The sequence below is a fragment of the Cibotium barometz genome, chromosome 32, assembly GCF_041138505.1.
Source record: "Cibotium barometz isolate CiBa-2024 chromosome 32, ASM4113850v1, whole genome shotgun sequence".
NCBI lineage: Eukaryota > Viridiplantae > Streptophyta > Polypodiopsida > Cyatheales > Cibotiaceae > Cibotium > Cibotium barometz.
Window position 1 is genome coordinate 36,100,050 of NC_141077.1, and position 23,494 is coordinate 36,123,543.

General features: G+C 44.7%; 1 protein-coding gene across 2 annotated transcripts; it reads right to left on the reverse strand.

Annotated features, from left to right (window-relative positions):
• Positions 1-483: 483 nt before the first annotated feature.
• On the reverse strand, positions 484-23,206 carry LOC147620141 (pre-mRNA-processing factor 39-1-like). Of its 2 annotated transcripts, XR_015261747.1 has the most exons (15): positions 23,007-23,206; positions 22,008-22,326; positions 20,662-20,756; positions 11,628-11,857; positions 10,747-10,914; positions 10,219-10,654; positions 9,905-10,048; positions 9,304-9,456; positions 9,092-9,208; positions 2,853-2,933; positions 1,967-2,116; positions 1,536-1,880; positions 1,330-1,449; positions 998-1,148; positions 484-832 (listed from the first exon to the last, which is right to left on the reverse strand). XR_015261747.1 is itself a non-coding variant. In XM_086772333.1 (14 exons), the coding sequence occupies exons 2-14, from the start codon at positions 22,297-22,299 to the stop codon at positions 1,056-1,058; spliced, it is 2,424 nt and encodes an 807-aa protein (XP_086628459.1). In that variant the 5' UTR covers positions 22,300-22,326; positions 23,007-23,206; the 3' UTR covers positions 838-1,055. The 2 variants fall into 2 exon arrangements, 1 of the variants encoding a protein (XP_086628459.1); XM_086772333.1 differs by lacking the exon at positions 484-832 and having other exon boundaries at positions 838-1,148.
• Positions 23,207-23,494: the final 288 nt, after the last annotated feature.

A 23,494-nucleotide genomic window follows, 5' to 3' on the forward strand; every position in this document is an offset into this window, starting at 1 on the left:
AACCATGGCGTATGGGAAAAAGATTAGTATTGATGAGAAATCATGGATCTTTAACATTGTATCTCTCTACCTACACCATTCCGGCAAATTTTTTTCAAGCAGCTCCTATTATTTCTAGTTCACCAATGTAGGTATGTGTTGATCTTTCTCTCAACAACCCTACTACAGTGTCTTGGTAGCTCTATAAAGGAAGTAGTGAAGAGAATAAGGAGAGGATACACGAGGAGGGTACTTTAATTCTAGGAACAATAGTTATCTTAAGCTCTTTATTAGGGGATATCTTTGCCAAAGAAAAAAATGTAACTAATCAAACCCCCAACAAAAGTAGAAGCTTTGTTATTTGACAAAAAACCATACTACGACCCAAACCCAAGTCTCAAAAAGCAAGATTTGCGGACTTTTGGGTCCCAACTATGGAATACTCAAGTAGTGTTGCCTCAACTTCAGTTTTAGAAAGATCCTACCCTTCATGGAAGACAGATGTTACTAGTAATGAACCTAAAATAAAATTACTAGAAGACTAATCAATCGTGTGTACAAAATTTTACTAACAGGTTTATACAGCCACAGTTTAACATTTAACGATAAGAATGGTCTACATCAGCAGATTACAAAGATTGCATAAGAGCTCAAGGCCACTGTAGGAACACAGCCCGCGTAATAAGAGGGGAAGTGATCTCCACATCAGATTTAAAAGCGATTTACAAATCATGGCCATTCAACTACACAACTAACAGCTGCGGAAAGCAACAAAGACCACGAACCCCATAAGGTACAAAGGCTGTAATTTCCCGCTTGCAGAGAGAATATGATCTGTTTGCCTCCTGGAAAACTGCAACAAGAAAACAGATTTTTTCTATAGCATAAAACAAAATGAAACAGGACCTAGTTGATGGATGTTTAGGAGACAATTCATCCAAAACTTGAAAAGAAACCCTGTTCAGGGTGAATTTCTACATTCAGATTGTCTCATTCGATAGAAAAGAGCATTAATTACCTATACTCAACACAAAACCATCTAAAATACTTTTTAATTGTGCTGCTGATGGAATCCCTCAGTAATAAGCAGCATAATAACCCTGTTGTGCTGGAGCTTGCTGCTGGCTGTATGCAGGTTGTTGAGCATAACTCTGCTGCTGAGGAAAAGCCTAGCAGAAACCGTTGAATATGTTAAGCCTCATAGTCAGAAGAACAAATGAAGGACCAATTCAGATTGTTACTAGTACTAGAACACAAGTTAGCAGATTAAAACTGTGAAATGAATCTCTGCAACAATTAAGAGCTTCTGTAGCTTTAAAAAACAGACTTTAATGGAACATTTTTCCATACCTGTGGAGTATAAGTTTGAGCATAGCTGCCATAAGCAGCCGGCTGTTGTTGAGGCGGCGGTAGAGTCGGCTGTTGGGGAGCTCCATATGCTCCGTAACTCCCATAAGCATTGTAGCCAGCCTGCAATAGCAGCAGAATCACAAGCACTAAGTGGTGGAAATTTTAGATAAATCGTCCTGCCAAAAAAAGGCGTCCCAACAGCCTACCTGCTGAGTATTGTAAGCAGGATTCCACTGCTGTGGTTGCACTTGAGGGGCTTGCTGTGCAGGAGGCTGCTGCCAGCCCTGTGGTTGCTGTGCATACCCTTGTTGACCATATCCAACACCCCACTGAGCTTGTCCATTAGCATATGCAGGAACTGCAGCTTGAGCAGGAGAGACAGTTGACCCAGTTGAGCCATAAGTTTTCAAGACTTTGGCTCTGTCAGAACCACTGTCATCAGACAAAGGTCTTTTCTTTGACTCGTTAGAGTTTTTTCGTGAAGGGAAGTGTTGCCTATGGCGAGCTTCCGCTTTTTTAAGAGCTTGGAGGTCCCCAAAAAGGTCAATAAACTGTCCATTAACATAGATTGGCTGTGTCAGGGCACTTGTACCTAATGCACAACAAACCAGAACTGCAAAAGATAAGACAAAGTTACCTCCAGGTAGATGCTAGAGATTTCCTCTCTATCAACTGCACTCAACCCTGGAATATCAGGCTTAGGAGCAGCAGTTGCTTGTTCAACAAGGGCATCCAACCTGTCTATCTCTTTGGGCCCTGATCGATAAGCCTCAAAGTGGATTAAAGCCTGAAAGAAAAGTGGATTAAAGCCTGATAGAAAAGCTTAAAACAATTGCAAAAAAAAAAACAACAGCAATCCGTAACACTGCACTTCCAATACGCATCTCTTTCCTATCACCATCTAAGATTATGCTTATATTCACGACCATACATACAACATCAATGCAGGTAGTGAAGTCTTTAAATTGAAGATATACACCCTAGACATAAGTTGGCAACTAGTTGTAAAGAAGTTTCGAATAAAAGATGCTACAGCAGCCTGATTGTCATGTGCACATGCTTTCTAAAGCAATCATGTAAAACAACACCCACGCACACCTTTGACCCACAACCTCCGAAAAAACCAAGCATCTAAATCTCAGGTTAATCAAAGCAAAGGCAACTCATGCCATGAACTTGAACATACTAGCGATTTTGTTTGACATTAATGCTGCGGGAGCCTTCTGTAGATTTTCTGAGATGAATCGGACAAGTTGGTTCAGTTGAGACCTCAGGCCAGAAAAAAACAATCTTCACATTGTACAGTGTATATGCCTGGGCAGCCTATACTTTGAAAGGAATCGCATAAATGTACAGCATTGCAGATATGAGACGTACATGAGCGCTACAGTGTCCACAGGTTGTTCCTTGACATTTGTTCACTTAGCAGTTCTTTACAGGCCATTATAAAGTACTTTCAAAATTAAACAAGAAAAGAATACACAAATTAAATTAAGCAAGAAAAGAATACAACTGTACCATACCTCCCACAGTGTCTTTGATAGGGGCAGAAATGCAAGTGCATCTGCATACACATCTCTAGCTTTCTCAGTCTTCATTGCCACCTGACATTATGATACATGAGCCATTGTTAAAAACACAATAAAGCAGACAGCAGCCCATAGATAACCATCATAAGGTCATACAATTTTGAATAGTCACTTCTTGAGGGTGATTGTTAGTAGCAACATGAAGTAGGTAACATAAAAGATGGATAATCAAGAGCAGCCGTTGTGTCCACTCTCCCAATTATAGGAAGTTTGTATTTCTGCAAAAGCAATTTGTATATACACGTACTTGCATGTCCACTGCTGTGTGTACATATGAATACAAATATGTGTTTATACATACGAAGATACATGTGTATTTTGTATATGTATATGTGTGTACATACATATTACAAAGAAAGCGCTACTTCAGCAAAAGTATACATGTATACATACGTACAATGAAGCCATTCGCCAAAAGCGCTTTGCAATGACTCCTAGGTGGGACAATCTTCCATCTCGACAACTTTATGTTTGGTAAGACATGCACCAACAACAATTGGCCAAAGGCTACTATACTGTAGGTACCAAGCTCATTTGACTCCATTCTTGATGTCATTTACAAGGAGGCCGAGAGATGCGCTTTCTTTATGCTGTGACACACGGTAATCATATCTCCACAATAAAAACTTCTGCAATTTCCAAGTCTTTGAAAATCACGAGTTGGCCAATGAAGAAGTTCGTCGCCCAAGCATGTTTTTGAGCTTCCTCCTCCCAGCTCCTCGTTTCCCCTTCTCGCCTTTCCTCTTCAGTGCTTCTCAAGGCAGGTTTTCAGTTCTCGGGCAGTATTTCCATCCGGTGAGTTTCATCCTCTTATGGTCTTCAACCCCCAGGAGGACTCCATGACAGCCCCGACCAATGCCACCATCCCTTGCCTCTCCTTTTCAAAAGTGGACCTCCAGCTTCTTAGAGGCCCCCACTTTGGTATGCAAGATTGTTGGTAGCCGCCCAGACGTGGACAGCTCATGGATCTTTTACAGGCTAGCCTCCTTGGTGCACTTGGAAAGATTACTGATATTCATCCTTTGGGGTGTGGCTACTACTAGGTTGAGTTTGACTCACCAGCGACGTCGGACAGTCATGCAGTTGAGCCCCTTTGCACTACGTACAGCCCAGGCCTTCTTTGCGAGGTGGAAGCACGGCTTCGACCCAAAATCCGACCCTCTAGCTGGCGCTTCAGGCTTTCATGTGACAGTCTGCTTCCCAGACCTTAGGAAGGAATATCTTCCTCTCCTCCCGGTGGTTCTAATGGGAGAGTGATGGAATCACCACTTCTGTTCTTGCTCAGGCGGCTGGGATTCCATCCCTTCGTATCTGCATAGCCGCTTTGGAGAGAGTGCCGCATGCTATCTCTCTTCCTTGTCTCCGGGGAGCGCCTATTCTGTAGAGAATAGAGTACTCTAACCTCCCAAGCCAATGCTTCATAGTAGGCAAATGGGATATCTCGCTAGAGCTTGACCTCGTCAATCCCGAACCAGTGGACCCTCAGGTACCAACTCAGATCATCTTCAGGGGGTGGGAGGAAGCTGGCTGGCTACCAGGCAGCAAAGTTCCAAAACTTAGTGACGCCGCCCAGCACACCAAGCTTGCAGAGCACAAAAGGATACAGCTTCATTACAAAACCGTTTCGAGCATTTATCTCAGCAACCACCCAACGGTTATCCCCCCCCCCCCCCCCCCCCCCCCAAAGAGCCCTTCCTCTCAGGAATATTCCTCTCCCTTCTCCTACCCCTCAGCTACCCCATCCCCCCCCCCTCCGCAACCTTCGTCTCCGGCTCTCCCCTCAGTAGCTCCCCCTTCGGAGCCCACTCTCCCCCCACCCTCCACCTCTCTTGAGCATTCCCGCCGCCCTTCGGCCGCACTAGACTCAGAACCGAGACAGTTGGCAAGTTCAATCCGCCGCATGATTCATCGTTTCTCGGAGCCGGTTGAGATGACCATCATCGCCTCTCTGGTGAGGACTCTCCCGCCAGAGTCGCCTAGCAGTCCCCAAAGGTTCTAGGGCAGCCAATGGATTACAGTTTCTTTCGATGTCTCCCTATTAAAGGAACTGGTATTTTCAAGGAGACGGTGGCTCACATTCGGATTTGTGTGTTGTTTCTTCACTCAAGGCTCTCCACACCAAAGAGTGGTGCGATGATCTTCTCCTTCCCGTTGAGTGCAGCACGGGGGACATAATGGGATACGGAGTCGGTGTCTGCCGCCATCTAGGGGCAAGCAATCGAGCTCTCTCATCATTTGCGTGATCTGCACATCAAATCCGTGGGTGGCTCACATTCGGATTTGTGTGTTGTTTCTTCACTCAAGGCTCTCCACACCAAAGAGTGGTGCGATGATCTTCTCCTTTCCCGTTGAGTGCAGCACTGGGGACAGAATGGGATACGGAGTCGGTGTCTGCCGCAGGGGCAAGCAATCGAGCTCTCTTATCATTTGGGTGATCTGCACATCAAATCCGTGCTTACTCATCTTTGGCCCTTGGCTTGGATGGAGTTGGGAGGCTTCGGCCACAGAGATCAAGATGGGGAGATGGTGTCCCCAGCTTAAGGGTGCTGCTCTTTGTGTTCCTTCATATCTCACTAGCAGTACCCCTTCCCCCTCCTACAAATACCTGCATTCCGACACATGGAGCCCAAATTATGCTTATTCTCGGGCTCGGGCAAAGTGGCATCACATGGAGGGCAAGATCGGCGCCCACCTAGCGCGTCTTCGTCCTAGGACTGACTGTGATTAGTCCTCGTCGACCAAGACTCTTCATGTGGAGGGTAGGTCCAATAGTTCCACTTCCCACAAAGATTAGATATGCGGATTGCCTCATGGAACATCCAGGGTTTGGGGAGGCCACAATGCTTTCAAAGGCGTGGCGTCCTTAGAGGAGAGCTTCATAGAGTAGCACTTGGGGGACCCATTGATATTCTCTTCCTCCAGGAGCACCGTCTTTCAGAGGGGCGTGCCCACCACTGTGAGAAGATTCTACCAGGCAGGAGTCACACTTTATGGTCTCCCATTTTTGGCCCCTCTGAGACACGGGCAAATTTGTACTTCTGTCAACGAGAGAAGCTCTTCCCGACAGTAGTTGGCTCAACCATCATTGACACTGGTCAAGCTCAATGGGTGACCATCAAGATTGGCAAGGATTGTGCGGGCCTTTTAAATGTATATGCTAAGAACACCGCTACAGTCAGAGCCACCTTCTGGAGTACAATTCGCGAGTCCCTTTCACATGCGAACTTTTGGTATATGGGTAGGTAACATGATATAATCAGCAAAAAATACACTCGAAAGAGGCATGGCTACAGTTTCTGGCTCCAAGTACTTTGTGTGGGAGGAGCTAATCATGGTTCTTGGGGGGCAGGACCCTTGGCACTTACCAGTGTTTGAACGAAGCCCTTGGAGTCTGTGCTTCTCGAGGTCTGACAGAAGTACTGACCCCAATCTCTCCAGACTTGAGAGATTCTATGTGGATGAGTGGGCTTGCAGTCGTGGGGCATGATCAGTATTTTGGCAAGTACTACTTTCTCCGATCACGCTCCGGGTATTTTGTCTTTGGAGAATTCTTGGAGGCAGGACAAACAACTGAGCACTCCGATCCCTGACATCCTCATCCAGGGCTCTGCGATATGCAACAGGATAGGGCAAATATAGGAGGGGCTGGATTTTCTCTCAAGATCTGCCGTAGGCACCTTGGATGCAGACCTAGGTGAGATTAGCAATTTACTGCAGGAGGCAACACAAAGCAGATTGCCTAGAGTTCGTGGGCACGAGAGGAACATTCGTCAAGGCCTTGCTTCTCTTCAGCAACTTCACGAGAGCTCCTCAGATCCCTTCTCACGGGGACCCCCATATCTTCGCAGGTGGTGGGGACCGGCGGCACATGAGAAAGGTGGATCCCCCCACTCTTCGGACTTTCCTACTGACTCCCTTCACAGCTGAGGAGTTGGCGTATGCCCGGATGGCACTCCCTAGGAGAAAATGCCCAAGAGTGAACGACCTTTTAGTCTCTTTTTTTCTTCATCACTGGGACCTAATCGAAGATGGCCTTAGGGTAACCTTCAACGAGATTATGACTACGGGAGCCATGCCAAAGAGGCTGTCAAAGGGTCTAAAACACTTGATTCCTAAGGAAGGCGGTGACAGACTAGAGATTTGGCAGTGGAGACCCATCACCTCCTTGAGACTACCTACAAGATTTTGGCCAAGGCCATCAAACGGAGACTTCACCCCTTCCTCCCCGACTTGAGTCATGATACCCATACAGGTTTTCTTCAGGATCGGAGCATTCTGGACAATATCTTCAAGAGGAATAGATCCGTGGAGACTTTACTCGGCCTCTCAAAGTTAGGCTCTTACCTTATTCAGGGAGCCAAAGGTGACAAATTTCCCCTTTCTCACTCGGTCTGGCAAGGCTGCCCTCTAGCACCCTATCTCTTTTTATTTGTTGCCGAGGCCATGAGCAGTTTTCTCTCAGCTCAGGAGACTGGGCTCCAAGGATTGTGTCTCCCCATCCGTGCACAAGAGGAGCTACTAGACTCAGAGTTCGCACATGACAGTAACAACATATTTATTAGGAGACATGGGGAATCTTCAGAGATTTGCAGAGGCCATAGAGATTTTCTATCGCATATCAAGAGCGCAAAGATCAACTGGCACAAGTCATGTGGATAGTGTGGATTTTGGGTTTGCTCTCCCCCCGCCCCGACTTGCCGTCGGGTTGACGCTTTCCAGTCGATCTCAAGGGGCACTTCGGTCCGTTATCTTACTTGGATGCCAAGTGGGTATCAACAGTTAGCCCCTCTTCTTCTAAGCATTCGTAAGAAGCTTCTATATTGGAGTTCAACAAGGCTTTCCTTAGCCGGCTGAGTGGTGGTGGCGAACCATTTTGCCACCATGTGGTATATTACTTCTTGTTGGGCCTTCTCATGGGCCTGCATTGGTTAGGTCAAGCAGTTGATCCGCAACTTTCTATAGGTACCAAGGCCAAGGTGGCTTGGAGAGTGATCATACAATCGTGCCACATAGGGGAGCTGGGCATCATTGACCCCACCACTCAAATAATTCCCTTCTAGACAAGCTTACTCTTAGAGAACTTCAAGGCGGCAAGCCATGGCAAGATTTCCTCTTGGCCAGGATATCCGCCCCTACACCAAGTCTAGGGGGCCCTTGGCCGCAGAGCACTAGATGGATCTTCATGGAGAGGTGGGCCCGCGCAGAGCACTAATGGATCTTCATGGAGATGTGGGCCCGTGCAGAGCACTAGATGGATCTGCGGGAGGCCTACCAGGGCCAAGGTGGCTTGGAGAGTGATCATACAACCACGCCACATAGGGGCATTGACCCCGCCACTCAGATAATTCCCTTCTAGACAAGGCTACAAGCTTACTATTAGAGAACTTCTTCAAGGCGGCAAGCCATGGAAGGATTTCCTCTTGGCCAGGATATCCACCCGTACACCAAGTCTAGGGGGCCCTTGGCCGTAGAGCACTAGATGGATCTTCATGGAGATGTGGGCCCATGGCTTTAGCCTAGCTTTTGAGAACAAATTTGCAACCAATCTGTTACAAGCTTGGGATCACCTCAATTCGCCCCTCCAACAGTCTGTTCCGGTATCCTCTGAGGAGCCCTTGATTTGGAACCCCTAGATCCGTTTACCTAGGCCACTTAGAAGAACTTAGTACTCCAATCTCCTGTCAAACTTAAAAATCAATCGCGAATGACTAGGCACTTGGAAGAAATTCATTAGCACTTGAAAGAAACTTGGAAGAACATAATGAACCATTCATAATGACTGTAAAGAAGCAAACTATAAGAAATGCATTATCCTCAATAGAAGCCAATTGACAAAACCCTCTTTCCCAAGCTTAAAAACCTAGTCCTCGTGATGTAGTCCTTGTAGTTTTGGGGGACTGACGTAAGAAAGTGTACTCAAACTCATGCATTAATGAATACGTAGATACCCCTTGCAAAAGACTGATTATGAGCTCGCTATTTTCAAGCTTACAAGCTTGGGCATCTACGCTCTTTAAGTCTTGAAGATTATCTTTGTGTTCAACATCAACCAAGCTCCTATAAAATTCAAAGATATGCAGTCTTACTCGAGGACATGAATACAGAATAAGACTGAAGACAAGAGGAACTCTGCAAAACTAAATCAATGCTTCAAGTGTGGGCTTACAACATACCTGATCAAGAAAGCGAGCATACTGAATGAACAGCAAGGGAAGAGATCGGGACTCTTCTTTTGACTTTTCGTACTCAATAGCAGAAGAATATATTGTGCACGACATCTCAGTGTTTCCCTGATATAATGAAGCTTTTACTAACTTTGAATGATCTTTTAACAAGCATGACAATCCAAAACTCCATTAAACCAATAACAAGGATCAAAACACACCTGGCGGTACTCAAAATTGGCCGCCTTCACAATACTTTCAAGGAGACCAGGTGCCAAGCTTGAATTCAAGAGTTCATACTCAAATCTAGCACCCTCAATATCTCCATGCTCCTCTTTAAACCTTGCTGCAAACAGGTGGATCTCTGGACGCCTCTGTAATGCACCGAAACATCACTTGAATCTCTATGCAAAAGGTTCCAGCTAAGCTGTTAAATTGAATAGATTTTTATATAACCATAACTACATAGACAATGAGGTGGTCTAAATGGCCAGATATCAACATCTTTAAATGCAAAAAATTGTCAAAATCAACTTACTGATTTTGAAATCAAGGAAGAAAGATGGATGTTATGCTTACAATGACTCCTTGTCTTGTAATGCATTTGTTACAAATTTGGAAAATACATACGGCATAAGTCCCTAGAAGAGCACATTAGACTATAGCTAGCCAAAGTATCAGCACTAGCGCTGCGGCTGAACCAAGCTCGTTAAAATCCAAGAAGGTGTTACTTGTTGCATCTTAATTACATGAATATTTGGGCATTTAAGTTGTTGCAAAGTGCTCATGTTTTTTTTTACAAGAATAAACACCAAACATCACCTTCACAAATATCTGTGTTGATCGTGTTAAAGCATCAACTGCATACTCCATGCTTTCTTCCAAGTCCATGTGTTGAACATATCGAATCCAATATTCCGGGTAATTGGCACATGCTATCAAACAACGTTCGTACAGTTTGACAACCTGCCAGCAAAATAACAGTAAGTATGGAACCCCATTCACAAATTCAGCCACAGGTCACTGAAAACATGCACGAGGTTGAATGTTTCCACCACTGGGTGGTTGTATCGGCTGGTATTTAACAGCTCTTTCTGCCAGTTGAAGAGCCAACCATGCAAAAAAAGTTAACTCACCTTGGAAAAGTCTCCTTCCTTTTCAATAAGGTCAAGATAACGGTGCCAGTTTGCCAGTTGTACATCATCAAGAGGCTTCACATGGAAATATGGCCTGCGTATCGCTGACTCATACTCAACAATTCTTGAATCCTGCTCTTTTGCTGCCTTGTACATTTCATCTCTTGTAGCATTAAATTGAGAAAACTCTTCTTCCTCTGACCACTGTGATCCTTGGTCAGGCTTTGAGGAACCTTCAGTTCCGACAGCAGGAGAAATGACAGATTCACCTGCTTCCGGCCCAGCACCCTCAGCTGGAACTGCTTCTGTATCAGGCATTGCAACAGCTGCAGTGGTGGCAGCAGAAGTATCAGATGCTGCTGCTGCAGCTGTTGCAGCTCTTTCCTCGGGACCTTGAAGTTCATCAAGGGTGTGTAAAGAAATGAAGTGCTTGTAACTGCAAAATTGAATAGAAACGGGTATCACACATAAGAATGTCATACAAAAAAACCAATTCAATCACTTCACATGGGCATCAGAAATGGCTACCAATGGTAGTAGCGATCCAACTGTTGGATGGGAAGCTGTATAATCCTGGTGTAAATTTGAGAGATGCGATTGATCTCATTCAGACTCGTCTCGAATTCCAAACACTTATCCCACAAAATGTGAGATAAGTAGTCACTCCCTACATAAGAGAGGCCTCGCTCAAACAACCTGTAACCAACGGCATGCATGCACACTTCGGTTAGCTACAGCTCAAATACAGTATTGTTAGGATGATTAATAAGGATTAGTTTCCACCCACCAAGGCTTGGATTACAACTTGGATTAGAAGGAAAAATTACACTGCAACATCAGTTTGATACTGCCAAACATGGGCACAAATGCGCTGCATTTACCTTCCTGCACAAACATACTATGTCCGCAACATGGAATGGCGCTCACAGGCCCTCTGTGCCCTCATTGAATTCATTGGATTCGATCTTCCACAGCAGCATAATTCAGATGTGTGCCCAATATAACCCTCAATAGAGTCAAGTAAAATATGACACAAAAGGAGGAACCAGCCTACCCTACATTACTTTCCATGTGATAATAACATGAATGCACAAAAAACACAACCTCACAGAAACACATAACATTGCCAGGGCAAGTTCCCGAATTTTCAAATATATAGGATTTATAACATTATTCTAGAGCAACCAAATTGGTCAAACCGTTCCGCCAGGTTGCCAAAAAAGGAAGAACCAACAGCTGCAGCAATACCAAACATACGTTAGAAGAAATGCCAGTCATATCAAGCAACACACAAGGATTTCTCGTGTCATTTCCAAAAAGGAAGTCACATGCATGCGTTTGCCTGCCAGGACCAAAACAAGACAAGCCATTATTAGGAGCAAGGTGTGTGAGAAGCTGATTTAATATACCTGCGAATTTCATCGGGATCCTCCTGTTTGCTAATTAGATATGAGCAGTAGTGCATCCAGATATCCACAGAATAAGTCACTGCCTGAACAGCTCGCTCATACACTGCAATAATGCTTTCATGGCTCTCCAACCGACCTTCATGATCTGCATACTTTTTCCAATATCCATAGCATAAAGGAAACTCCGCCAAGAATGTATCATAGACCCTCTGGATTCTCTCTATGATATCCTGCAGATCAGAAAAATCTTTCTGTCAAAGAAAACTTTCATGAAATACACAGAAAAATTTGACAAAGCAAGATAATTTCCCGTACACTAAAATGTGCATCACTCAATACAAGCATAAGTAGCATGTTTCCTTAAAAGGTTGCTACAAGAAAGCACCATAGCTAAGAGAAATTTGCCATCTATCGACACTTCCAAGTGTAAAATTGCACCCAAATATTAGAAGGTTATACCAAATTTCAGAAGGTTAGAACATCCACTTCACTAATGGTATTACCTGTTTCTCCAAGAAACAAGTGCACACTTGTAAAAGGACTCCCAAGCCTGTCTAACCAGGATCTCCTAAACACAGTCCAACTCAAGATTTGAGAAACCAAATAAAAGGGGTGCATGCAAGCTCACAACCCAGCCGTAGGATCCGTACTTCAATCCACCCCCCAGCCAAGGGCTAAGGTTCAACTCCACAGATACACATCAAAAGTGCAGAAAACAACCGACTAGCAATAATAACCCAAGGCATCACTTATACAGTTATAACTGTCGCTATAAATAGCTAACTTGCTATAGATAGCCAATAGCCTAGTTTTATTAATTGTGAACCTTACCCCTCTGTATCTGCCTACGATCTCCCAATCCCAAGGTCTCCTAACCCTACTAGATTAGGCTTGCTAATCCCCAAGTGCATAACAACACTAGCGCAAAGTCAAGTTGGAGGCCGAACACGCGGTGTCTACTAGGGAGATATCCCTAACATGAGAAGAGGCTTATAAGTGGTGTCACACAAACGGGCACGTGTATACGGAACCAATTCACTACCAAAACAGCATACATACATCAACCATTCCTGGCATATACATGATTATCATCATTGTGAAACATTACATGAGTATATACCAACTTGCACATGACACAACACTAGGGGCTGAAGTTGGCCCACAACAACCACCACCCCCGCCCCCCCCCCCTCCCCCCCGAGGTATCCTTATTACCAACAAAAGTATTTATATGTACAAGATGCGGGTGCCCGGAGAGAGCACACTCATCCAACCGACACCAAATTTATCCAACTGTGAAAACATAGGTAAACACATTACATGCAACTCCTCAGTCACCAACCACTCCTGTTGCAACACCCTCGGTCACCAACCAAGGTAGAGTGATCACCAACCACTCCTGTACTTTGATAGAGTGGTCACCAACCCTCTAACAAAGTGCTGTCCCAAACCTACAAAACAGTAACCAGCCATGGTTTTGGCTCACTGGCCACCCACAAGTTCCACCAGATTACATCCCCAGGCGTGGTACTTGTCTAGGGACATGTTTGCTCAAGTTTCGTCACGAGAAATCTCCTGCACACCTGTAAAAACAGCCAATAATGGCCCTTACAACAGTCGGCCAGCTCCTATAGAGAATCTGCTCACTCCGTCCAAGCCCTATTCTCAATAGAGGAGCCCCATAGTCACAAGGGACGGGGGACGGGGATGGGACGGGGAACGGCACTCAAAAAATACTTTTTTTTTAGTTTTTCTACTCTACACTTATTCTACTTTGGAAGTACATCAAAATGAGCACAAATTTACACTAAAATGGTAAGCTTGTAGCCTTGTAGAAGGGGTGTGTGTGTGCTTGTAGCCTTGTTGAAGGGGTGTGTGTGTGCTTGTAGCCATAGTTTCCAGAAACGGCGTTTCTGGACCACCGAAACGTGGAAACGTTCGGAAACGTTTCCAGAAACGGAAACGGCATTTCCAAGTTTTATTTTTTCCAGGGTTTAGAAACCCGCGTGCTCTCTTTCGCCGGCATTTTGCGCCTTCTTTCCGCCGCCTGTTTGGAGCTGCTCTACCCATCTACCTTGCCCTCTACTCCTCTATCTCCACATCAGCCCTCTACCACGCCCTCTACCTCTCTACTTGGGGCCTTCACCTTTGCCATCTAAGCTCTACCAAGCAAGAAGGAGTCACACCTTGCTCGCAGCCTGCAGGACCAGAAAAACAGCCTCCACTTCTCGAATCTCTTCGAGTCTTCCGACCTCGAACCGCACAAGCAAGTTAAGTAACATGACTCGGACTCCGGATCCTTTTTGGCAGCATGTGGAGCAAGTGGGGGCTTATGCGGGATCTGGTGGCTCCAGGAAATGGAGATGTAAATATTGTGGGTTGGTCAAAACGGGGAGTGTCACCCGTGTGAAGGACCATCTTGCTCATGTTCCAAACAAAGATGTAGGGCCATGCCCCTCTGTTCCTCTAGATGTTCGGAAAAGCCTTGAAATGTGGAGGCGAAAGCGTTTGGCAAGTATCTACACCAATGGGTGGTCAAGAGCATGAAGCTGGTTCAAGTCAAGCAGCAGCAGCAAAGAGGGCCAGAGGCAGAGACACAGGATCAGATTTCTCCTCTACCTCAGTGTCGGGTGTGCATGCAAGGAGGACTCCTTTGCCAGGTGATGTATCACATTCACAAGACACCCCTCTAATAAATATTGTACAAAGGGCTAGCATCCAAGCAGGATTTCAAAAGCAAGCAATTGCAGAGGCAACTAGGGAGCTCACCCGGATGTTCATACGGTGTGCCATTCCCTTTCATGTGGCCAAGACAAATCAATGGAGGAAGACCATGAGGGCCATCAGCCGCATTGGATGCGAGTGGGATGGCCCTACATCTGAGGCTCTGCGGACACGAGAGCTAAAGCGGGAAAAATCATGCATAGAAGTGCAGCTAGAGCCCTTGAAGGAAACATGGAAAAAGTATGGCTGCACTATATTGTGTGATGGGTGGTCAGATGTACGCAGGAGAAATGTATACAATGTTTTGGTGTCATGCTGCAAAGGCACTATGTTTTTGAAAGCCATTGATGCCTCCCTCCCAGGTCTCACAGTTACAGGTGCATTTATTTGGACACATATAAGGGAGGCTATAATGCAAGTTGGGCCTGAGAATGTTGTGCAGGTGGTGACAGATAATGGAAGTAATTGTAAGTCTATGGGCTCTATGCTAGAGGATGAATTTCCAGCCATTGTGTGGACCCCTTGTGCATCACATAGCCTCGACTTATTGATTGAGGACATAGGTCAAATACAATGGGTTGAAGCCATCTTTTGCACCGCACGAAGCATGGTGAAGTTTGTGAAGAAGAGGCCAAAAGTCTTGAGCATGTATCGGGCCTACAACACTCTTGAGCTATTGCAGCCTGCAGCCACCAGATTTGCATACATGTTCATTGTGCTTGAGAGACTCCTGCGAGTCCGCAGAGAGTTGGTACGCACTGTCTACTCAAATGAATGGCTAGAGTGGGATGAGAGAGAGAGCCCCAAGGCAAGAGCTTTTGTGCGTGATGTCATGAGAGAGGAGTGGTGGGTAGAGGTTGAGGGGTTGATCAAAACTCTCAACCCCATCTACACAGTGTTACGCATCACAGACATGGAGGGCAGTACTCTAGGCCTTTTATACGAGTACATGGACAAGATTGGGGAGGCTCTCAACAAGCAAGACTACTTGAGAGCAGAGCAGTAAGTCTCCTCAGTCATGGCTACCCTTGCTTTACTTCTTATCTTTATTTTACTCTTGAGTCTTTACATTGGTCTCGACTCTTGACTCTTGTTTTTTGTCCTTTTTTATCTTATGGTTTGATCTCTAAAGGGTTGATGAAATCAAGGCTGTGTGGAATCGGCGATGGGATTGGTTTCACAGGCCAATTCATGCAGTAGCACATGTATTGCATCCTTTGTGGCGAGATGAGGAGCAATACGAGAACGAGGAGCTAGAAGAAGGCTTCATGACATACATGAGGAACTTGACATCTGGTAATGTGCACATGCTGAAATGTATACAGGATGATCTCTTGGCCTTTCGCAACCAGACAGGGAGCTTTGGTCGAGAGACTGCAAAGCTTCGAGAGACTCAGCTACAGCCTGTCTCATGGTGGGAGACGTATGGAAATTGTGCTCCCACGGTGGTAATTCACTACCCTTAACTACAGTTTACATAGTACACTGTACAATGTGCATCTTTCTTGTTTCCACTTAGTTCTAATTTCTAATTGTATGTGCATTTCAATAACAGAAACGCATCGCCATTCGAGTGCTCTCACAGGATTGCAGTTCGGGTCCATGTGAGAGGAATTGGAGCACTTGGGCCCTCTTCCATACAAAGAAGAGGAATCGGCTAAGTACCGCTCAACTAGAGCGGTTGGTGTTTTGTCATTGCAACCTCCAGCTCCTTGAGAGGAATGCCCGACATTCGGAGCCTTCGCAGGTGAATGTGGATAAGATCGACATCATGAGGGAGAGGTTCATCCCAGAGCCCATATTCTCTACCATTGGCTCTATGTTCTACCAAGCAAGGTAGCAACATCTTCAAGAGCACATAGGACAAGAGAAATACTACACAGGGCGGCTAAACAAGGAGTCCTGCCCTTCTACTGAGTAAGTAATGACAACACATTGTCCAATTAGCTTACCAGTCTAGCAAGTTGGGTATGGCTATGGAGAGCTTGGAAATGGAGAGAAATGGTGGAAAAAACAGAGTTTTCAGCCTCCAAAAATCCTCATGAAGAGAAAACACGAATTTCTCTTAATAAGTAAGTGAATTGGGGTCCAATCAGGTGAAGGGACATGGGGAGATGCCCATTTATGAGTAAAAAGGGAGGATCAGGTCCTGGACATTGAGTCTTGTCCGCCTCAAGACTTCAGTGAGTGTGAACTTGGAAGCGGTCATAATTTATAAGTGACTTTTGGGCGCCCAAACTTTAATGAAGTGGAAACGCACTCACTTATAAATATTGGCTAAGTCCTAAGGGCTATTTGAGCCTAGATTGGGTAATACTTACCACCTGTTCACATGCCACACAACCATGTCAGCAGACAGTTTCACACGCACGGTTCACGGGCGGGCGTCCCCTAGCCCGTAACTACACATAGGTCATGCAGGCATGAAAACAGCATGCAATTTCATTTGCAGGCAAGCACATAAAGATGCTATGCAATGCAGCATTGGCATGAGCAATTTCCGTTCATGAAACCATATAAGACCAGGCGTTTCCAGGCAAGTATATGCGATACCAGACCCAGTGGAAAGCCAATCCTCCAGGCGTTTCCGGGCATGTACACAAAGGCACAAGTCCTCCAGGCGTTTCCGGGCATGTACACAAAGGCACAAGTCCCAGCGGAAAGCCAAGTCCTCCAGATATTCCGGGCATGATAACATCAAGTCCCAACGGAATATCATATCCAACTATACAGCATGACACGTGTCAATCACCTGCATAGGCATATTCCATAAGCCATGGACACCAATCCAATATGTACATAGTGTGAAAGCAAGAGTGAACCATTTGGGTGGCCAAATGGTGACACTGGCATCGTCGATGCATGGCCCATCAGGGATGTTCCCCGCACGACACCCGTGAGGTGTGGCTTGGTGGCATGGGATGCCAGGTCTTACTGCACGGGAACTTCTCCAAGGATGTAGCTATGGCCTCCGCATCACAGGAGAGTCCAAAGGACTCTATGGTTGGGAGGTGAGCCTTAAGCCTTACTCCTGCATGATTTCTTGTCAAATAGTTCCAAGGTTGGGTCTAGGGGAACCTTACATCGGTATCAGAGCCTAGATCTAACACGAAAAGAAACCCTCGACATGGTGGTCTCACGGGCATGGCTGGGAAGCCATGGGTCTTCCATGAGAGGGAGAAGGTAAACCCAGTCGTCATCTCTCATGCAAGAATCGCACATGTGAGGGTCTATCTGGCTGATAGTGGCAACATGTGTAGAACTGTTCCTATGGCAAACTGGACAGCCAACACAAGAGGCCGCAAGTGGCCATGTTTTGCTGCACTGTGAGGCGGCCACATTCAGGCCTGCCAGGTGTAAGCGCATGGAACATCCAAGCCGGCCATGGAGGCTGTGCTTGGGAAAGCGCAACAAGCTGGGCAGCATTTATGCTCAAAGCCAGGTTGTACAGCAGTGCTGTGGCAGCCTGACTCGTGCACAGGGGTGTCAAGCGCCACTGCAAGGCTGAGTTGAGGGTTGCAGCATTTGGGCAGCCAGTTGGGCAGTATGCAAACAGCCGAACAGCTTGGTTCAGGGCAGCAGGCAGAACGCGGGCAGTTTTGCGCACACAAAAAAAGCAGGGTTGTCCTAACACAACTCCAATGATCTGTGCTTTAGATAATCAAGCAAACTCAAGAAGAGATTTCTAAGGCATAGACCAAGCACATTAACATTGTCGATATGCATCATTCAATAGCTTTTCTAAGAAAGATTTGGGTTGATCTAAGATCCAAGAGTAGAGCCTCGTGCATTGCACGAAAGTTTCCTCTAAGCATGTTCCAAAGAAGAAAGGTCTTTTCAAGATCATCAAGAGACTCAGTAAGATCTTTTTCTAATTATGAACAATTCCCAATTTGTCACTCCAGCAAGTAGCGAAGTACCATGGATCTATTGGGAATCGAGGTCTTACCTATGTGTGAACCCACTCTTACGAGTCGATGAATGTGTGAATCACCTCTGGAGAGGGATATTAATAATATCTAGATATTTGTGTGATGACATAAGCAATGATGTCACAAGGAGAACCATTGTAACCTCTGAAGGTACTTGTACTTCATTGAATCAATTATGCAACTATCACACCATTCAGTCATGTATTCCACTCTCTCTAAGAGCTTTGTCCTCTCCTCTTCTCTCTATCCTTCTACACACTCACTCCTATGACATGAAGATCTTTCAATCTCCATACCTGAGCACTGTTATTGCAAACCCTAGTTGCAACTCTACCAATAACTTCAACAAGACCAACGGTGAGGACTTTGCTCGATGAGGATGAACCACCAAAGGTCGTGGATGATCGAAATTGCAAAAAGCTTTGGTGCCTAAAAGTGTAATTCTTCAACAGTAAAAAAAAGACTAATCAAAAGCAAGTCTAGTTCCATCTCAAGTTTGAGGTCATCCAATCCAACAAATAGTGAGAACCAATTTACATACGAATCCCACCTTTTGTTAAGGGCATATAAAGAAGCAATGCAACTCAAACAACTACAATTCTAGTGAGGGGGCCTTCACACTATCAAGCGGCTAGGCCAACCGAATGGGTACCTAAGGTAACCTACAAAATGTGCAAGATTGCCTACATGTAAAACGGATAGGTAGGACAGTCGGTTGGGCAAGCCAATCAACCCAACCGAGTTATAGAGACAAGTCGGATAAACAGTCAAGCCAACACCCTTTAAACCTCCAACAACTCCACAAGTGACCTATAAATAAAACCCAAATCTTCCATTCTAATCATCAAGTGTTCAGCTTCTCAAGAAGCTTCTAACGTAGCAATCAAAAAGGTTAAAAACAGTACATACAATACGTGTTCCGTATGAGTGTGAAAAGTAGTGATAAGATAAGGTATGTTAAGTACATGAATCTTTTTCTAGTTTGAATAGTATAAATAAAAAACAATGTAAATTGGAAACAATCATGAGTACATAATGTGTGCAAGCTGCATGGGTAAGCATACAGGATGCATAGATGATGCACAAGGGCAGCCTAATAAGCTGTATACAAAAGCGTGTGCATTTTTTACGGCGTAAGGTATGCCCATACAATATGTGTGTGGTATGCATGCAAACTTACCATACATATCACAAGGTTGAGTACGAGTACCACACGAAACTATGGTACCTATACACAAGCTTTTGGAGAGCAAAAAGCCGGTACAACAATCAATGTTTGCTTGAAGACAGGAGATGAACACCACCTTGGGTTGAGATCAACAACACTACTTGGAAACATTCAATTGCATTTTCATTCATTGTATATAATACACTGATCAGCATCAATTAGGATTATTAGCGTGTCTGTGTTTTCATGTCTTCCACTACACATCTATTTATGTTGACACAAATCGCACCACTAGTAGTCTTCCACCTCCACTGTTTAGAGATACGAACTTAATAAAAAGCTGAGTCAACCCTCCACAGAGACTATCCATTTCAATTGAACGTGTCATACGCAACCAACAGACACTCAAGTGATGCAAGAGCACCAAAGAGCTTTTCACCACAATTGGAGCCCAGGATCTTTTCACTTGTCCCTAGGAAGCATCATTTGGCATGACAAGCCCCCCACATAGCTTTTTCCCCTTCTTTCCCCAATGTAGTTTCCTTTTGAGATGCCAACCATGAAGGAGCACTCCCCGCCTTTCACACCTTCTCTCTACAAACAACTCAAGTTGTCTGGAGCTTCCCAAACTAACAAACAACATTTCATACAAGTTTTAAAAATTTTCATGGCCAAAAACGAAAGGTGTACAATAAATTTTCAGACATGCAAGGGTATGTGGAAGATAACAACCTTGAGGATATGTGAGAGACTTTTAGGCAGAGGTTAGAAGCCTGTAATACACCTTGTTCCTAGAGACCAGCAGACCAGACAATGCATGAAGGCCTGGATCTGGGATCAAAGCTGATCCCCTCTTCGAATAGTATGCTACATGTATAACAAGCCCAATGATGCCTATAGCTTTTCCTTACGAATTCAAGGTATATACATGCGCTATGGAACACAAAACTGATTACCATCATATAAAAACTCTCTAAAGAGTTTAAGACAATTCCTGAGGCCATATAGTTGCTGATAATAAAGCTATTTTACAGCATGATCACATCCCCTCACATGAAATCATCCTACAGACATAGGCTAAGTAACATAAACAAACCCTGTAGAGAGCTCGGGTCAACTCCTGAGGGCGTAAACTTGGTTTTAAAATTATTTTACAGCATAATCACATTTCAGTACACAAACTCGTCCTGCCATGACATCACCAACCTACCAGTTTGTCTACTTCTTGAATGAGAGAGGTCCAGGCCGAAAAGTCTGCAGGGTTTGTCTTGACCACATTCCATAATCGATCTTCCTCTGTAAGAACTGCAACACAAAACCAAAGGCTTAAGAAACACAGCTTCATTCAAGAAGGAACTAAAAAATAACAGAATTCATTACCAAACTAAGAAATCACACACAGCAAGGTGGTTGTGCACGGTGAAGAAACAGCAAGGCTACTGTGAATGGGCTGCCACCTCTCAACCCCTGCCTTAACTTACATAGAGCTACCTATGCCCGCCACAAGGCTGGCCATCAACAGCATATGATGAATCGGCTACTCTGATTTGGCAAAAACTATGGTAAAGCAGACAAGCTATGAGGCCATGCGTGACAAGCGCACTGCACCCAAGATAGTAAAAACCTGAACTTGATAGGCTAGAAAAAACAAGTCAAGCCATCATAAAGATGCATGTACAAACAAAAATACAAAAGCCAGAGGATGAGTTAGAATACCACGATTTCCAACTGTCATTAAATATTCAGTCTTTTTATTTATAAAAACAATGAGCTTCACAAAGAAATGATGTTTATGATAATCCACATAGCATCATTTCCTTCAAATTATCACTTGACTTCTTAATGAGTATTTAAGGAGGTTATTTCAGTTCTTTGCATCTCTTCAAAAGGGGACTTAATGATGATTTACTTCCAAATGAATTTTGTGAAGATGACTGCACATCATACTTTCAAAATGCTCTTTCTATCATAGTAACATGGAATGCCGTTCCATAGCCTTGGGAACGAGGAAATGCGTTCCATAACCCGTGTTGTTCCCGTACCTGTTCCGTAAATGTGCATCCTTGGCTAAAGGCGTTCTGGGTCTAATTTTTGAGTAAATGAGAATTTTTGTATTTTTCTATGATTACATCATAGCGTATGAGAGTGGTGTATGACCTGGCATCTAAAAGGCTTGGCAATATATGCCCTTGCATACCCATTTTGCAGGAAGGGAAGTTGTCTAGGACCTATAAAATATTCTTATAGATCATGCTTGATTTCAACCAAACTAATCAATAGCCAAAAATTCACTTGTAAATTTCGGTGTGTTTACAGAAATCCGGAAAAGACAAAGCGGCATAACCAGTTTGACTCATTCATTCATAACACATCAACAGCACAGAATGAATGATCAACTAGCACCAGCCAATAGCTATTTGGAGAACCAACCACAGCATTAGCAACATAACCAGATCTTGATCAAAAGAGTACAACAGAAAGAATTGCAAATATGTGATAAATGGGCCCCAAAAAGTGACACAAACAATAAAAATTGATTAACCCTATAAACCAAACCTGTAGGCTCTTCGAGCTGAGGCTGCACGTCAGCCATATTGTTTACTGGCATAGTACTGGAGTTGCTTCCATCAAGCTGTTGTTCGGCAAGAGCACTTGCTTCCATCACGGAAGGTGCTTCCTCCGGGACAGGTACATTCATGGCAACAACTGAAGTGTCCATGGCTAACGGGGCTTCCGAGGGCAGGACCGCCACAGAGCCATCAGCCACTGGTAGAGATGTTTGCATGGTCATGTATCCCTGGTCCACCATGACCCCATAACCCTGCTCTGCTGTCACCTGATCTTCCATGGCTTGGTTCACGCTCCCTTGCTAGTTCTGCATGCCAAAACCATATACAGAGAGAGAGAGAGAGAGACTGGTTTAGTTGAAACAGCTAACGAGAAGAATCGTGCCAGTACGCAAATAAATTTTGAAAAACAGGCACAATCCAGATTAATGAGAAAGTGAAGATGTATAAGACTGTCAAGCCTGAATTGCAGAGAAAATGGTACAAGCTCGGCACTGCGATGGAATCGCGACTACAATTGGCCAATCCTAACTTCCAAAGGTACAAATTATGATGTACTCCACACTAGTTTCACTTAATGCAGCTATGTTGTACGTAACTCCGGCTACAACACAAACTGCTAGTTTTCGGCCTTTCACCAGAAGCTCAGCTTCCCCCAAAGAAAACTCGTCCACAGAAAGCAGAAAAAAACAAGCACAGAGAGGACAGAAAAAATGTTTGATGTAAGTCCCAGTTTTCACAGATACTGGAAAGTTATCCAGTTAACCCCGGTGAAAGGAGAGAGACGCTGCAAACCGCCCAAAGTTGTGCAGTTAACCTTAACGCATCGCAAGTCTGCAAACGCTGGCGCACAGGGATGCTGCGAACCCTGGCGCACCCTGGCAGAGAAAACCTAAAGAAGCTATATCCGACTCTAAACCCTGACACAGAAATCGTTAGGAAGGCAAACGAACGGAAAATGGAATACGGGAAAAAAAGAGTGACTTGCCTTGAGATCTTCTTGTCCCGTGCACGAAAACTTTTCCGCAAAATTTCACAGGAACTAGGCTTTCTGAAAAAGAAAGCTAGGGTTTGTAGAAGAGCACGAGAGGGTAGTCTCCTCTCTTTGGTCTATAATGAAGAGATTGCACGATGGTTTGGCTACGGTTAATTTTTGTAGCTCGAGAGCCTTGTTGTAATTAAGAGATTGAACTATGGTTTTGGCTACGGTTAATTTTTGTAGCTCGAGAGCCTTGTTGTAATCAAGAGATTGAACTATGGTTCACTTTTGTAGCTTACTAGTGGCATGACCCAGAGATTGAACTATGGTTCATTTTTGTAGCTTACTAGTGGCATGACCCGTTTCACTTCTCACTCACAAGAGTATTCTAGCCTTGTCAGAAGAGGAGAAAAAGACCAAAGGCCTTATACTTAAAGCCCACTTTGGGCCTCATGAACAACCTACGTATATATATCCACACCATGTTTGCCACAATA